The sequence below is a fragment of the Crotalus tigris genome, unplaced genomic scaffold, assembly GCF_016545835.1.
Source record: "Crotalus tigris isolate CLP2741 ecotype Arizona unplaced genomic scaffold, ASM1654583v1 scf7180000022411.5474196:2289641, whole genome shotgun sequence".
NCBI classification, from domain to species: domain Eukaryota; kingdom Metazoa; phylum Chordata; class Lepidosauria; order Squamata; family Viperidae; genus Crotalus; species Crotalus tigris.
This window is the reverse complement of record NW_024099112.1, coordinates 64,465-82,813: the sequence shown is the minus strand read 5'-3', so window position 1 is coordinate 82,813 and position 18,349 is coordinate 64,465. Positions and strand designations below refer to the sequence as shown.

Genomic DNA, 18,349 nt, shown 5'->3' with positions numbered 1-18,349 from the left:
TCTGTCTGAGGCTATTATAATCATAAAACAGTTTGTCATCTTCTATTAACATGAAATTATATTTAAAATTGAACATATGATTACAATAGGTATAATAAAAACGATATATGTCACAGCTAATCAGTTGTATTCTACTGACTAGAGACAAATTGCATATACTTCCCGATACTCTATACTGTAACCGTTCCACAATTTCAGTTTCTGAGCTGGATCACCCCTTTGCTAGCACTGAAAAATGGTTTCCCCAGAAGCCAACCAAACCCAGATAGCTGGTTGACAAACTACATTAGAAATTAATGAACTCATGTTGGAACAAACATTATTTGCTTGAATAAGAGGCAATGACATTGGGTGATTAGGTGATACCAGAAGGCTGGTGACATGGAGAAGATGTAAAAAGAAATATTTAAGTTATGTTCAAGAACTCCAGTTACTTGAATAACTATATCAGAGATACTTTGCTAAAAGTACTATCCTACTTTATTTTAGATTTGTTATGATGGGACAAAATATCCTAGAGAATAATATTCAAACTGCATCAGGTAGCATAAACTACAAGCATCTTGTGCAACTTTAAATATTCTTGCCTATTTTTATTAATGATTTTCACTCTTCTCAGATTTTGCACTATATAATCTCACTGGCTTTTAAACATATGTTCTTCTTTCCAAGAAACATTTCATAAGAACCAACTCTTTCCTTGTAGTTCAAAAGATCACCAAAGCATAGTAAAATTACAAAATATTCATCTTTATTACCCCATGGCCTCCTACTCTTTTTATATATGCAATATATATATTATACTGTTTAAATTTTAATCTTTCCTCTTCTAAGCTAAAAGATAGATGTTGTCCAAATTACTATTTCTCAGATGATGAGTCTTCACTTCCTGCCTTGAACATTTATCAAAGTTTCTCTACCATGGATTAGAATGTCACAGCATTTGAGAACCTGTTTCTGTATTGAAGGCAAAACTGACTCAGAGTATCACTTACATCAACACCTCCAAATAGGTCAAATGTATATGTATTTGGAAAAGTAGACTCTTGTGCAGTTTTTCTTTCTTCTGTGACAAACGCCATGGCTTCCATTGAAAGGAGGGGAGAAATTTCCTGACAGAAACAAAAACAAAATTTTATTATAGTTATGATAGATTTATATATTAAATTACAGAAGTTATTGAGAGAATAATACTTTTAAATATTAATCATTTTCAGAGCAACAGTTTACAGCTGTTCTCAACCTTGGCAGCTTTCAGAGTGTGGATTTCAACTCCCAGAACTGTAAATGTATAGCATGTATATGTATCATGTTGTCTGGGGAATTCTGGAAGTCCACACAACTTAAAGTTGCCAAGATTGAGAAACACTGGATTATAACATCAAAAAGCCAATATTTAAATTGATCCTTTTTAACTGCTCCACAAACTTTGTATGGCATTGCTCAAAATAATGCTTATTCATATGAAAAATGCAGTTCAATAAAAGTACATATAATGGTTTCATATTAAGCAAAGACCCTCCCCTCCAGTATCTAAACTAGTGATCAGTAACCAAGAAATAGATCTTGGGGTTATCATAAACAGTCCAATACAAATGTTCACGTAATGTGCACTTGCTGTGAATTTTATCAAAACAATTAAAAGGCTACAACAGAGCTGAAAAAGGCAGAGAAAGTGACAGACAAAATGTTCTAATACTATCTTGTAAAAAAAGGCCTAATGCTCAGAAATTGCTAGAATTGAAATGTTACAACTCTGCATAATTAGGGTTTGAAGAAAATGGACATGATGTGATTTTAATAATGTAGAACAAAATTTATTAAATTACATTTCATATATGGACATACCTACATACATATAAAGGGGCATGATAACAAAATCACTTTAGATATGCTAATTATCAGAAAAGTTTAAGTTGCTTGTATAGCAGTGATAGCCTGGACTAGTCAGCATCATCTCTATTACCAATGTTGTTTGAAACATTTTCACCATGAAGAATAGCTAAATAAAAATGAGGAATGTTTAGTTCGTGAAAAACAACTAAATAAAATAATATGTGGTATGAACAGAGCAGTATAAGTTGGGACATTATGCTAACATCATACATACATAATATGCTACAAATTAAACATTAAAAATTACACAGTAACGTTTGATGTTTAATCCACATATTCTACATATGTAAGTATTATACAAAATTTCAATTTTATTGTACAGTGAATTACATAATAAGTTACTAATACCGTTTATGATTGGCTTGTGATTAAGAACAGAGTTAACACAGTGATGTTTGATTGAAAATGGGCAATAAACTTACCTTTAAGATGCTCTGGCACTGAGAAAAATCACTATTAGCATGGCTAGTCTCATAGAGCTTTTGTAAGAGCAAAGGAATTCCATTCCACTTTGCTTGTTTGTCTCTTTCTTTTAACAAAGCTCCTGTGATCTGCAAGATAGAGTTTCAGATTCCATATATTTTATCCTTAAAAAATACTTATTACAGTGCTTCCAGAGTATTTAAATTGATCGCTTCTTCAGTTTTTCACTGCACCAGAAATTAATGCCAATTTCCCCTCATTAAAATTTGGAGTTCCAAACATATACAGTATTTAACACAGCAGAAACACAAAATTAGTCCAATAACTTTGAAAGACAAATCACATTGAAGATACTTGCAACATACATTGCACTTTCAGTTCTTTGGCATATGGATCCTTGTTTCATATATCAATTCATCTAAATTCCAAATATTATTGATTTCTTTTTCTTGGAAATAAATTCAGATGTATGGTTATAAAAAAAGCATTTTGTCTTATAACCACTCTACACTGAAAGGTGATGGGAATATTAGCTATAGCATTAGAATTTTCATTAAATGATAATTTGAAGAATTATTTTTCTTTTTCAAATTTATAATCAAGAAATGCATACAACTATTGAAAACATTTTAGACAGTAAAATCAATATGTCAGTAGCAGATGATTCTTATACTATTTATTGGGTTTTATTTATGTATCTGTCAATTTCCCCATCACTTCACTTTTTTCATCAAAGTAACTGTAGCTTATAGAAGACAATATAACAATTTGATGTTTAGGCAAGAGTAGGTAGTCACCAAAGAAAGTAACAGAAAGTAATCCTTCCTTTATTTGCTGAGATAAATTAGGAAGCTATCATTTCTTCTATCATAATGTGATCATTTCAGCCATTTGGGAAATATTGGTTTATTGCATCAGTTACTAAACACCTATAAAATCCATTCTTTGTTTGTTAGAAAACTAAATAAAGAAATGTAACTAAGACTAAACAAATATAACAAACAAGGTCAGAGAAAGTACTTGAAAGTATTTTTGTAGTTCACTATATTAAAACAGCAAATTCCACATTTGCAAGATAATATGATACGTTTAACAGTTTCACAAGGTCCACTTCAAACAGAACTCTTCCATCCACCCGCTACTTATACCTTAAATATGCACGTACCATTTCCCTCTCTTAGGACAGGGTTTATATTTAGACTTTAAAGTCAACCATTATTTCAGAAGCTTTTTTGAGCTTCAGGATTGTTTCAATTATATCAGCCTCATATTTGAAAGCTTTTATTTTCTATTCTTAATGATATTGTTCATTTCAATGCGTCTCAGCAGTTTCTGATCACAAGCACAGTATATTTCTTAAGTTTATTTTCTATCTACTCAGAGAAGGAATAACTGCAGGGATTTTTCTTCACAAAGGACATTTCCTTCCCACTATAAAGTGCATGAGCCATTTAATGCAAGGATTCCTTTTCTGAAGCTTAATAAAATTTTATAAAAATAAATAAATGGAAAATCCAATTTTGCACAAACAGAACATAAATGCCCATTTAACATTATCAACTTTCTTCCAGATATTCTGGCAGAATTCCTATTTTCATCTGCCTTTGAACTCCCTTTCTTTGCATGTTTTCTTTGTAATTTTGCTAGCTTTCTTGCATTTGCAAAATATTTTGGACATAATACTTATCTACAAAACACAATTAAAAAGTATAATAAATAAATGTTTCTTTACAAACCTTTCTCCCCTCCCCAGAAAAGCAGTACGAACTTTGATTCCAGTATCTCAAAACCATGGTCCTTACTGATGCAAAATACCTCTATGCAATATTTTGTAACACTATGCAATACCTCACTTTAAAAATGGTTGTAAGCCCTCAACAATAGAGCTTTATCCCTGCGCTGGCAAGATAAAGTCCACTGGCTGAGGGTTTGTTCTGTAAACTGTACGTGGTTTTCTTGGGACAAAGAAAATTCTACAACGTTCAGTATGCACAAAAGTTTTATTTTTTAAAAAAGGCACTTTATCCATCTGGTGAACAGGAAGGAAATGACAAAAGCATATATGAAAAAGGTAATATGAGATTGGCAGGTGCTATATTTGGGTAGGGAAAATTATTTGTTTATTGTGCTTCTGTTCAATTAATACCAACCTTGAATGGCTTAAATATTTTTTTTGTAAATAAGGTTAAAATATACAATAATAATTATACAATTATAATGCAATACAGGTAGTCTTTGACTTATGATCATAACTGAGCCCAAAATTATGATTGTAAGTCATGCCAATCATTAAGTGGGTCACCATGTGATCAAGCCCAATTTTACCTCCTATTTTGTGGCAGTCTTATTAAGCCAATGCTGCAGCCCTTAAGCAAATCCCCAGAGTCAATATAGATAGTAAGATAGGCAGCACATCAATTTAATAAATAGTCTGCAATGGGCATTTTTTTTGCCAGAAACTGGAAGTAAAATCCAATTCTGGCAAAAAAAAGTCATAAACTGCAATTATGTAACTATGGGATGCTGCAAACATCCATAAATGCAAGCCGGTTACCAAGTGATCAAAATTTGATTACATGACTTTGGGAGGAACCAACTGTTGGAAATACAGGTTGCAAGTAGCCCTGGGGTAGTTTGTCATATTTTTAAACAATCGGAAGTCAAGGACTAACTATAATACAGAAAAAACTTAACACCAGAGATCAATAAAACAAATCACTAAAGGTAAATTAACAAATAAAATAGCTCAACTTCAATCAACCCTCAGGTGATCAGAGGGTATAGTTCGCATTACTTCTGCCTCTAATTTTTCTGGCTGGCAGAAAAAGCCAAGTTTTAATGGCATCTCTAAAACCCAGCAGGGTCCATATACAGTAAATCCAAAGAGAATGTTGTTCCAAATAAGGGCAGGGATCGAAAAGACTATCTCTGGAGCCTTCAAATTATCAAGTCTCGACTTCCGTCTCGACTTCCGGTTCGTCACACAGTCGCCATGGACGGTTGGGAGACTTGCTCTCTCTCCCCCGTTCAGTTTCGCATCGCTGTGGGGTCCTGAAAAGGGCCAAAAGTCGCCCCGAAGAGGTGACCAGTAAAGAGGGGCTCTTGCTGGATCCCAGGAGAGCAGCAACTCTTCCGTCAGACCAGGCGATCCCTCCAAACTGGCGAATGAAAGGACCGGCCATAGAAATATGGCTCGTCCCTAGGCTGCAAACAGCTGAAGTCACACTACCATCTGGCAACTTCAAAGCAGCGTGGACAGAACTGGGTGAGGTTTGCCTCTCTTACATCCTAACTACTTAATTGCCTGCATAAGCTGCTAAGGTATTTTCCCCCCTGTGGTGAGGGGATTCTAGCCTTCCCTCCAGAAACAGCAGCTATCAACCACTTGGGAGTTTAAAACGTTGGAAAAATACTGAGATCTTAATTGGAATCCTATTTCCTAAAACTGGTGGATTATAAGATTTGCAATTTTCTGCTCTCTCTCTCTATATATATTTCTTCCTTGATTTTTATTTTAATTACTATTGAAGATTTGGTTTTTTTCCCCCCTTAAAATAGAGTGGAAAAAAAAATCCTAAAAAGATCCAGCTAACTCTAAGACGTAACCTGCTATTCTCTAAGAGACTTGTTGATAGCTTTGAACATAGACAAGATAAAAAAATAACCTTGAAACACCATCTGCAAAATTCAGCTCAGCTCCCTATTTGGTGGACTTTCTGACTGTCAGTTTCTTTCTCTTGAGCTTAATATATTACAATGGAAGGAGAACAGGAAAGGATTTCTTCTACAGAGGAAGTACAGGAACAAATTCTTTGTATGTTAAAAGCCACGATCCAAACTCTATGTATGCAAGCTCTGGATATGCAAACTCAAACTATGACTTCAATCAAAGAATTATCTATACAGAATTCTATAGAGAAAGTGAAACAACCAAATGTTAGGACAGAAGACTTAGATACTCAACAAATACAGAAAATAGAAAACACAAAAAAGAAATTGATAATAGAGAACAAGAAAAGGGTGTTTCTTATAAACCAGAAGGAATTTGAAGATAAACAAGAAAAACAGATGAAAGAGAAGATAAATACTTTGGGACAACTGCATTGAACTGGAAAAATAAAGAGACTACTGGCTAAATCAAGTCCTCTTAAGAAAACATCAACTGGACATTCTTTTTTTTTATTGAAAGTTTTTTAAATTTTACAAAACAAATTCCCTCCCCAAACCCCCCCACCCTCCCATACCCTCCCCCACCTCCCCAAACCTCCCAAACCCTCCCCCAACCTTCCCAGAGCTGAGTACAGGCTTAATTAAAATTTTTCAGAAAAAGAAAAGAAAAACTTAAAACACATATAAATCCTAAACAAATCTAAATACATTAAATTAAATAGGTTATCTTCTCTAAAATAATAATAATTGCAATCATTAAACACATTATAATATACTCTAAACATTTTCTAGTATCATACTTATATTATTATCCATCATTCTGTATAAACTCCCTCCAAAACACAAATTTAAACAGTACTTTCTTTGAATATCTATACCTACAATATAAAATCTAATCTCTCCCTCTTTCTTTATCCTAGAACACAAAAATAAACATATAAACCTTCATTATACCATTAAAACTAAATACTCTTTATCTAAGATTTTCATTCAATCTCCATAATCTCTCCTATCAAAAAAAAACTTAAAAGACATATAAATCCTAAACAAATCTAGGTACATTTAATTAAACAAATTATCTTCTCTTAAAAATAATAATAATAATAAAAAAACAAACCCAATCATTAAACACATTATAATATACTCTGAACCTTTTCATATCATACTTATGTTATTATCCATCATTCTTTATAAACTCCCTCCAAAACACAAATTTGAACATTATTTAAAACATTAGAATTCCCTTATACACATTTAAATCTTTACCAATAACAAATTCCATCCACAATAAACACATTCCTTATCAGTCTCTCTTGTCCATAAACCATTAAAATTCCCTTATACACATTTAAATCTTTACCAATAACAAATTCCATTCACAATAAACACATTCCTCATCAGTCTCTCTTGTCCATAAACCTCAAAAGAAGTGCTTTGAAAACTGCCCTTAAAGCTAACTCCAAAAAGTTTGTAAATCTTGCTTCTCCCACAGACTCAGTACTCTTTTGAATACTTAAACTAAGTACTTAAACTTAAACATCTTATCTAGAATTTTCATTGGATCTCCATCCTTGTCAGTCTCTCTTATCCATAAATCTCGAAAGAAGTGCTTTGAAATCTGCCCTTAAAGGTAGCTCCAAAAAGTTTATAAATCCTGCTTCTCCCACAGACTCAGGAGCCAATACTTGTGAGGCTTCCTTAAACTCCTTCTTCTGTTGCTCTTTTTCTTTACGATTATATGTTGCACGAGTTGTCCTCTGCGCCTTCATCTCGACTTGTTGAGGCCCCTCAAACTGAGATTTCCCATTTTTCATTAATATAGGCTCTTCAGACTGCAATTCTACCCTTAAAGTTTGCTCCAAAAAATTTATAAATCCTACTTCTCCCACAAATTCAGAAACCAATAGTTGTGAGGCTTCCTTAACCTTCTTCTGTTGCTCCTTTTCTTTACAGTTATATGTTGCACAGGTTATCCTCTGCTCCTCCATCTCAACTTGTTGAGGCCCCTCAAACTGAGGTTTCCCAATTTTCATAAGTATAGGCTCTTCAGACTGCAATTCTACCTTCTTTTCTTCCAAAGCTTTAAACTTAATAGATGGCGATGAACATACCCCCCGGACCGAAGTATAAAAGTCTTTTGCTTGAGAAACAGTATTAAGTCTATAACATATCCCCAGGTAATTCACCACCATTCCAATCGGAACATCCCATCTGAACAAGATTCGTCTCTTTTTAAGTTCATCTGCTAAAAAAGCACACTCCTTTCTTCTTCTTAAAATTTTTGATGGGATCTCCTTTAGAATTATAACATCTTGTGAAGCAATTTGAAATCTCTTCTTATAAAAAGCTTGTATAATTTCGTTGCGCAGGGATCTTTTCCCAAAGTAAATTACCACATCTCTTGGCAAATTCTTTTGCACTGCCAACACAGAGTTAACTCTAAATAATTTTTCAATTTCACTAAGTATTTCCTCTTTTTCTTTATTCAAAATCACAGCAAAGTCCTTTGCAACCATCTCTCTCAGATCTCCTTGCACAGACTCTCCCAAACCTCAGATTCTTAAGGCATATTCCATTTGTCTATATTGAAGCATAAGAATCTCATTTTCCATTTCTTTTTCCATGCTTTCAAATTTTCCCTCCATCAATTCCACTTTTTCTTCTACCTCTTCTACACGAGAGTTCAGCTTTTCAAGAACAGAGGCAACTCCTTTTAGAGCCAAAACTATCTCTTGCCTCAAAATCTTATTATTTTCCTCTAAAATCTCTTTCATTTCTGTCCTAATTTGAGATATAACATTTCCCATCATATCTTGCAAATCCTTCACAATTATTGGCTGTACCAAGGAAGAGGGTGAAGCTATTAATTTAGGTTGTTGCACTGATGATAACACCGAAGAAGAAACCACCTTAGGAGCTGTAGGAATTACTGGATGCTTTGGAGCCATCTTAAAAAAAATCTTTACTCCTTTTTAAAAATTACAAAAATTAAGCAAAAGAAAAAGAGAGATTAAGTCCAAAAAAATTCAAAAAATCCTTCAAAAGGAGATCATTATAACAAAAAAATACTGAACACTTTGGAGCCATCTTAGAAAAATCTTTACTCCTTCTTAAAAGTTACAAAAATTAAACAAAAGAAAAAGAGAGATTAACTCCAAAAAATCAAAAAATCCTTCAAAAGGAGATCATTATAAAAAAAAGAAAGGAGTTAAAAAAAGAAAAGGGAAGAAGAAAAAAATAATTAAATAGAAAAAATCCATTCCATTTTTTTAAAAGTACAAAAAGCAAAACAAAGAAGTTAAACAAAAATAATAATGCTTCTAAAATCCAAACCCAACATCAAAATCAAATCAACTGGACATTCTTATCAACATCAAACAATAGCCACAACAATATAAGGAGATTTTTTTGATGATTTAAAGCAGTGGTTCTCAACCTGTGGGTCGGGACCCCATTTGGGGTCGAAAGACCATTTCACGGGGGTCGCCAAACAACGCAGTCCGCCATTTCCCCCCCCCCTTTTCCTTAGCTATGCTACTCCCTTTTATTCTATTGGCTTTTGAAAGCCAATAGAATAGACTCTCTTGAATAGATCTAATTCTATTGGCTTTCAAAAGCCAATAGGAATTGTCCAGGCTGTCTCTGCCCTGCTGAGCCCGCCAAAAGTCCCATTCTGCAAACGGTGCTGCACCAGTTGAGTAGTCCTCGACTTACGACCAGTTGAGTAGTCCTCGACTTACGACTGGTTGGGGGTTGCGACATTAAAAAGGTTGAGAACCACTGATTTAAAGGCAAAAATACGAAAAAAGACCTGGCAGAGGAAAAAAGCTAGAATAAGATTGAAAAAGATTGGGGTTCTGATCTATATATGAGATCTAAAATAGAATATATCTAAATAGATAGAATATGTATTCTGAACATAAGACATTGTAATGATTTGAGATAAAGAAAATTTTGGTCATATAACATCTAGAAATATGTTGAAATAAGAATATTATATTGTCATTAGATGGGTAAGATAGAGGATAGAAGTTATATATAAGGTGTGTATTTTAAATATTAGAATGTATGAGCAATTGGGATAAAGGAATTGTATTTAATTAAAATTTGGAAAAATTAAATATTAAATGTAATCTGAATGTCTACAAATAATTATTTGAATTATTTGAATTTAAGATATTGTTATGAGTTGAGACAAAGGTTAAGTAAAACTTAAAAGTATAAGTACTAATAATTAAATTTGTATATGGGTTTGTGGTATAAATGTTGGTGGTTTATTTTCATTTTTTTTCTCTTTCTGGAAAGGAAGAAAGGAAGGAAGTGAAAGGAAGAAAAGAAAAAAAAATATTAGCTCCAAATGTGAGATAGGAGACTTAGAAATTGGGATCATTTAAAACCTGGAAATGATAAAGATTAAACGTTAAACTTAAATATCAATGGCAAATTAAAGTTAAGAAAAACTTACTAGGTTATTGTCTAAAAGGTGGAATGTCAAATTAATTAAGATATGTATAGACTGAAGATTATTGATGAATATTAGAAAGGTATTTTTGTTTGATTAATAGAATAAGAACAGTATTGGTTTGAACATGACAGTAGATATCATGGGGGAAAGAGAGGGAATTAGTTTGTTGTAATAATTTGAGATTTGTACTGATGATATTCAAATGTAATGGAATTACTACGCTCAGCCGCCATGCTACTTTTCAAATTTGTAAATGTAGTATTGTAAAATTAATAAAAAACTTGAAACTGAAAAAAAATATCAAGTCTCCAAGTAAGAGCCCCTTTTATTTGATTTTATCAGATGGACACAAATGATCAGGAAAAAGTGATCTTAAGCCAGCAGACTCCAAGAGACTACTGGCATCAGGACAGAATTTCAGTTACATCATCTGTTGGGCCAGAGGTCTAGTGCAAAGATGGGTATCATCAGTATATGGACAACACTGTATCTGTGATAACAGGTGATCTCCTTCAGTGCTTTCATATAGAAACTAAAGAAGATTGGAAAAAATGCTAGCCCTATGTAGTACCTCATATACAAGGGGCTTCAGACTCAATTTTTCTTTTTCTATTGAATAGAACTGCCCCATCAAGGAGGAGGAGAGAACTGCAATATCAAGTTCCAACTCTTGAGGTGGCTCAAGAAAATAATTATGATTGCTGGTATTAAAAGAAGATCCGCCTGCCTGTAAAGTTAGTATTGATTAATCCAAGATCAACTGGAGAGTGATCTGACCCTGACAAGAAAGAAGTGGACCTCCTATATTCAGATTGCATCATATCAGAGCAAAATCAAATATTTTTTTAAATAAGTGCAATAAACAAATTTAATAAAGAAGCCTAGAATCGTGTACGTGAGATGGGCAGTTATACAACTGAATAAATAAATGCACACACACACACACACACACACACACACACACACACACACACACATACGGAAAAGAGAAGTGCTTTAAACATTATGTGAAGGGCCATATCCTACAGAATTGTTATGTTTTGATGGTGTTCGGGATGTTTATTCAAAATTCTAAATGTATCTGTGGCTTGAAAAGATGGAGATCCTTACTTTATCCAATTTGAACTCGATTGCTTAAGTAATCAAAATAGGATCCAAATAAAACTTTTCACAAAACAGCATCTATAGGTTGACTAAGTACAGACACATATAATTATGCATTTTTAACACCCTCATTTCCAAAATGAGAGCTATCAGAACATCTGTGGCATTTAGATGCAGCAAGCGATTCTACTGTCAAACATTCTGCATTCACTATTGGAATAAAAAGTATTCTAGATAATATTTCATGTTTATCCCTTTCTCAGTAATATCACTATACCTATTTATGTTCTTATGCCAAAGTGCTTCCACATAAATGTAAAGTTTTCTATAACACAAAAGACTCGAAAATACAGTTGTTATTCAAATGCTGTTTCAAATACAAAGAGGTTCTGTATACTGAGATACCCTGTGACCTTAATTACAACTGTTTTCAGTACCAAGCAGATGGGGATCATTTACAGAAAAGAGCCATTGATATTTATTCAGGAAAGTTTAAAATGACAAATACTTTTATTGAATAAAATCTTTATGTTCAAGGGTATTATAATATACAGGAACAGAATCCTATGTTTTTCAAAACAATAGCACCCATCTAAAGCAACATATACTTAAACTACAAAACCAATGTTTCAATCCTTTAGCTTTTTCTTTTCTTCCTATCACTTTTCCTTCATGTATTTTTGTAAATACACAATACAGTAGTAAAAATTAAGTCGCATCAATTCTTACTTGCGTTATGATTTAATATTTTATAAATTATTTCCATTTTAGAAGAGACAGAAGAAACCTTCTGTCCTAATATTTTAGAGATGAGAATTGTTGGAAATATAGACATAAAAAAGATGATTTCTAGGCAATGAAAAATACTAACACAACAAATTAAAAAGATAGATATCTAACAACAAATAAAAAACTCCTAAACTCTTAAAATAATGCCTTATTCAAAAGAAAGACATATTGCTAATATTATTAACATTAAATCAACCTATCATAAAGCAAAATGGAAATAGACAATAAGGAAAGAAACCAAAAATAAAATTCTTAATTTTTATGTATTCATAATATAACCTAACATACCCAACACGTTGATGGCTATAAGGAGTTACAATTGTTTTTTGCTGATTGTCTGACCACCTAAGCAAGAAAAGTACTTTGCTTAGGTGGGCAAAAAGCTACCAGTAACAATATCCCAAAAGTAAATCAAAGAAGTGGAAAGAGTTTTCCATTCCACTGATAATTTTTAAACTGAGGACAGAATAAAAAGTCTTGCAAAGTTGCCCCTTTACGCTATTTCAGGTCAAGAAGGCTTGAGATAGTGTACATCTATAGCTCCTCCCTCACTGGATTCACAGGGGCTTTAACTGTCTGCATTTTATGTACTGAGAATCTAACACGTAATTTATCAATGAATTGAGACATACATTTTTTCAGAAAAAAAATAAGAACAATTTTTTGGAGAATTAAACATTGATAATTAACTTTGGAATGTGGCAATTTTAATGCCATCCAGATGTTGTAAAAGATTCTCTAAAATCCTAATGTAGAATGAGCTCTGAAAGAAATAGACCCAGGGCTAAAAATTATGAGAATATTTTGTTATACTAGTATTTGCATCTTCTTTACAGAAATTTAAGATTTAATCTCACTCTGTAATAATTTAGCCAAAAGTATGGAAACTAAATAAAATATATTGGTAAAAGACTGTTATGTGTGCAACAGATACATTGGTGCAATAAGGTTAAAATGACCTATTCAGCTAAAAAGTTTCAATTTGTAATCTGAAGATATATTTAAGATTTAAGGAGGCTTTACATGTCTTTTTTTCTAAAAATACAGTACTGTATTCAGTAAGGAATGAAAATAGAAAATAGTTGTGTGATTGATTGATACACAGTACATAATATATATGGATTTCAGCTTTATCAGCTATTTCAGATTTGCTCACTCTTTAATATTAACTTTCTAATTTCTATATGAAAATATCTTTAAATGAAGTTTTATTTATTTATTTATTCTGGTGGAATAAAATTAATGCTTTATTTTCTTCCATTTCCCTACTTTTCTTTTCCAATCTTTTAAACAAAGCTATCAAGAGCATCTCCATGCAGGTATTTCAGCAATGGAAATCTAAAATAGGAGCAATGTATTTTACAGCCATTTATACAATCTAAAAAATTAAGTAGTAGAATTTATAGCTCTATCACCATTTGCAAAGAATAATTTAAATATGCACTATCAAAGATTATGGGTGCAAAATAAATATGAAAGACACTGTCAGTATCTCTAACAAAAGACAAACAACAATACGGTCTGAATGTCTGTGGGGAAACATATCCCAGAGGTTTAAAAACAATTAAAAAATCTAAGTCCTTAGGAGGAACTAACATAAAGTATAATGTCAGCTTTTCCATATTGTTTTAAAAATGACAATTTTTGGCAGTTATAACTTAAATCATACCTCAGAAGTGATTTCATATCATTAAAAAATGAAAGAAACCAAAGTTCATTATTTGCTAAGTTTCAGTATTTCCTTTTGGATGTAATCAAAAACCAGGAACATGAAGTGAAGAAATAATATGAATTTATAGGTGAAAGTAATATTAAATAGCTTGCTGTTCGTTGCCTCTGCAATTTAACATATAATTAAAGCAAATTCAATTTAATTAACTAAGTATCGCTATTATTTTGGTTTTTAAAAAACTTGTATTTTGAACGTATATTTCAGTGACAGAATCATGTCTTTTCATATGAACTGTCCATTATCTATGGATCATTATTAGTTTTGGATTATACATAAAATCTGATGGGATGTCTGAACATATGAGAGCAAGATTAAATGAGAGATGTCACCCACCAACTCCACCTATAATAAGATGCTGAACATCACTCATTACCAACATCCTGCTCTTATACATAAAAATCAAACACAAATCAGAAGCAAGTCACAACAGCAATTCCTGGGAGCTAAGGAAGCTGGATAGGTTACTTTAGGCTAGTCACTTTCTTAGCCCAACCCACTCCACAGGGTTATTGTTGTGAGAAAAATAGGAGTCATATCCTATTTTAATATCCTAGTATTAGGTATGTTCACCAGCTTGAGTTTTTATATATATGAAAACTAGAGTAAAAATCATTCTTCATCATCATCATCATCATCATCATCCAGAAGGGGAGTAGCATACAGGCACCTACTGTGTACCTTGCATACAGAGTAGGAGGCTAGCAATTCTCAGAACCCCAACTCCATCTATCCTTAGTTGGTTTTTTTTTTAGCTAAAATCGACAAGGCTCCCACCTCCACACAAAAGCCATCAGCCTATCCAGCACCTGAAAATGGACGGAGTCCAGCCGGAGCATCTCATTATTTCCTCTGAAGCCACCCAAAGGAGTAGCCAGGGACAAATTTTCTGAGGAAGCCCACCCTGGCTTGGCCCAACCACCCCGCAGAGCCCAGCTGAGCCTGCAATACCTGTGACCCCCGTGTCAGGCCCCGGCCGCTGAGCTGTGCATGCCGAAGCTGGCCCAGGATGTTGATCGGTCCTCTCTTTGCTTCACGCCGGCAAGGCGTGCAGGAAACAGGGTCCGCTGCTGGTGGTAGAGCTAGCAATGCAGCTCCTGCACCCCCTATTGCGGATGCCATAGTCGCTCTTGCCCCGGCCAGACGCAAACAGGAAGCTTCTCTCCTCTCGGAGCTTTGTGCGTCGGGACGCCTTCCGGGACGAGGTGGGACGGCGACAGGAAGTACGCTTATTTACCTAAGGAATGATGGGAAATGAAGTCTTTGGGCATAATTAGGTACCGATACCGTACTGTGTACTAAGAGAAGGGAGCACTGAGCAACGTCAGCAAAGAGGAAAACGCTGCTGTTATATGTCTTCCGCAATCAAAGACTTCAGATTTTATGTCATCCAAGCTGCTGGTGGGATCAAGCTTGGTATTCTCTCATCTTAGGGTTTTTTTTCCCCTGTCGATTTCTGATTAGCGGTTGTCCGGATTTTTATCACCGATTGAAAAAATGTAAAATCCATTAGTCTCGGTCCTGTTCCCCAAAAGAAGCTTCAGATACGAAGAACCGGGACCGGCTTTGCAAGGCTATTGTTATTTAAGCTCTTATCTTTCTTATCTTGTTGAATTATATGCCACCTTGTTCCCGGCCCTGAACTCTTCCTCAGTAGTAGCATATTGTCATCTTGCCTTTAGAGTCCCATCATCCAAGACTATAGCATCAAACATTTTGTTTTCTTTCCATGTGGTTTTTAAAAATAAAAATACAGAATTGGTTTATAATTGCCTTCTGTAGTGCAGTATGAAATGATGTCTTCGCCTTTATCACTACTGATTGTCTGCATCCAGCATCTTCCTTTATCGCTGTTGCTGCTAAGAGATGGTATACAGTCTTGCTGTATTTTGCTCATCCTTCCCAGGAACACCTCACTTTCACCCCAATGGGACAATATAGCGGGATTTGAGAAAAGTGCCTATTCAACCCCCAAAATATGCTGATAAAGACAAGCAGAGACCAAGCAATTAAGTCAGTGAAAGCAAGGAGCAGTTGGGTCAGGAGGTTCTAGGTTCTGATCTTCAGCAGATGCTTGCCAAAATCAAATCTGGGCAAGACTTCATAGAACTATGTATAATACCAAAGGATTCTTTAGGTCACCATTTCCAAACCCATATGTCACTGTAATAGCTGAAACTTTGAGGACCTGACACGAGTCCTTGTTTGCCACTGAAGTATGAGTATATGCTGTATGAGTGGCTATAACACCAGGATTACCTGTATACGATTAGCAATCATTATAATTGATTTGAGATTATTGAAAAAAGAATTGATCACACTCAGCTTTCTCTTAAAAGCAGGACTTCCAGAGATAAATGGGCACTTTCTTCAACACTGAGTTCTTCAATTAAAACTTGTGAAGGCTGTCTCTCTTCCTCCAACCTGTTCTTTTGTGCTTTTTCCAGTGTTTTGAAAAAAAAAAAAAAAAAGGTGACGGAACTCACACGTCATACAATCCGCCTTGCCTACTCTACAAGGTTCCATCCAAAAAAGGTGCCGGAACTCCATTCTGGGTGTTCTATGACAAAAAAAGCCATGGCTTTTCCTATGGTTCTACTTAATGCTTGTTTTATAAGCATTCTGTGATGGATTGGCACCACTTAGGTGAGATGGGTGTTGCATAAATTTGATAAATTGGAAGAATTGTGTTTATATTGCGCACCTCCACATTACAATGCAATTTCCAGTACCGTAAACCTCATGTTCCCATTATACAGCATTTGTAGTGATTATTCAGCATGAATTACTCCTAGTACTAAAGAAGAAACATGAATAACATACAGTAGTGTATTTTGCAGAAACATTTGTTGATATCTTTTAGTGTAGAAAGAATAACTTGTTGCTTGGATATTGTCCAAGATTTTATATATAACATAAAATGAAACAAATTCTTTCCCAGCTTTTAAATCAATTATTTCAGAACTACCTCCCATTTAATTTCCATCTTTTTTTGCCCCAGCTTTAGATCTTGTTTGCTCTTGTTTATTTATAAAATTCAGAAGCTCACCAAGGTTATATTAATAGTTTTACCATGCTTAAGAATGAATAACAATGAAATAAAATCTTAAGAAACCAATTATAGTATATAAATATTTAATTTGGAAGGTGGAATTTAGCATCTCCGAATCTGCAGATTTCTTCATGTTTGGTGGGCAAACTGTCAGAATACCTGCATCTTTTCTTTAGCTCGCACAGTAGTATTTGCAACTGACATGATTTCAGAAAGGGCACATTTCACTGACAGCATTTAACAACTGATAGTATGTGCTTATTCACGCACACACAACATCCTGTTTTGTCTTTCAAATCTGGATCTCTGTGCAACCCTATTGAGTATAGTTTGAGATCTTCTGAAATTTACACAAATGGATGAGGTCCATGTTGGCAGTCCTTTAACGGCATTTCATGAAGGAAGAGATCCTAAATCTCACAGATAATCTCTCTCAATTTGTGCCAAAACATTCATTTAAAAATAGCAAGAGGTAGATTCTTAACTATATCAGTCTTAATTGCTCCTTTATATTGATATAAAACATTGGTAAAATGAAAAGACACAAATTCATTTTACATAATTAGAACACCCATAACATAGGAGCTTTTATGATTTTTCATAAGAAAAATCATCCTGGGTAAACTGCCAATACGAAGCATCATATTTTGAATATTTCAGTGTTTGTAGCACTTTCAACATTCATTTATAATTTAAGCAGGACACATTTGCTAAAAATATAAAAATAACTTACCAATACTGTGACATAACAAATGTGAGAAGTTGAAAATACAGTTTTACCTCATACAGAATAAGCATATACTCATGTCTAAAAATTTTAATTGTTGAGGAGTAGAAAAGTGAAAATGCAAAAAAGAAAAAAAATGATTTTTAAAAATATTTTCCTGCATATGCATGAAACAGCAGTCTTGTAATTCCTTGCTGCCTCTTTAATTTTTTTCCCTCCGCCAACTCTCTGTTTGCTTATGCTGTGATTTATGGAGAGAGAGAAAAATCTAGTGAAGCTTGTCTACTTATCCTTCTTCCTTCAGTGGGATTCCTCTACTACAGTGGTTCTCAACCTGTGGGTCGGGACCCCATTTGGGGTCGAACGACCATTTCACGGGGGTCGCCAAACAACGCAGTCTACCATTTTTTCCCCCTTTTCCTTAGCTGTGCTACTCCCTTTTATTCTATTGGCTTTTGAAAGCCAATAAAATAGACTCTCTTGAATAGAGTCTAA

At 33.9% G+C, this 18,349-nt stretch overlaps 1 protein-coding gene across 1 annotated transcript in view; it reads right to left on the bottom strand.

The window, feature by feature from the left end:
- The window catches only part of LOC120296993 (transient receptor potential cation channel subfamily C member 4 associated protein), a 37,881-nt gene extending 22,618 nt beyond the window's left edge, over positions 1-15,263 (bottom strand). The window contains exons 1-3 of the mRNA XM_039319084.1: positions 15,027-15,263; positions 2,319-2,447; positions 996-1,112 (exon numbers count right to left, since the gene is read on the bottom strand). Coding sequence (XP_039175018.1) covers positions 996-1,112; positions 2,319-2,447; positions 15,027-15,197 — 417 coding nt within the window. The 5' untranslated portion in view covers positions 15,198-15,263. The remainder of the gene's footprint in view (positions 1-995; positions 1,113-2,318; positions 2,448-15,026) is intronic.
- Positions 15,264-18,349: the final 3,086 nt, after the last annotated feature.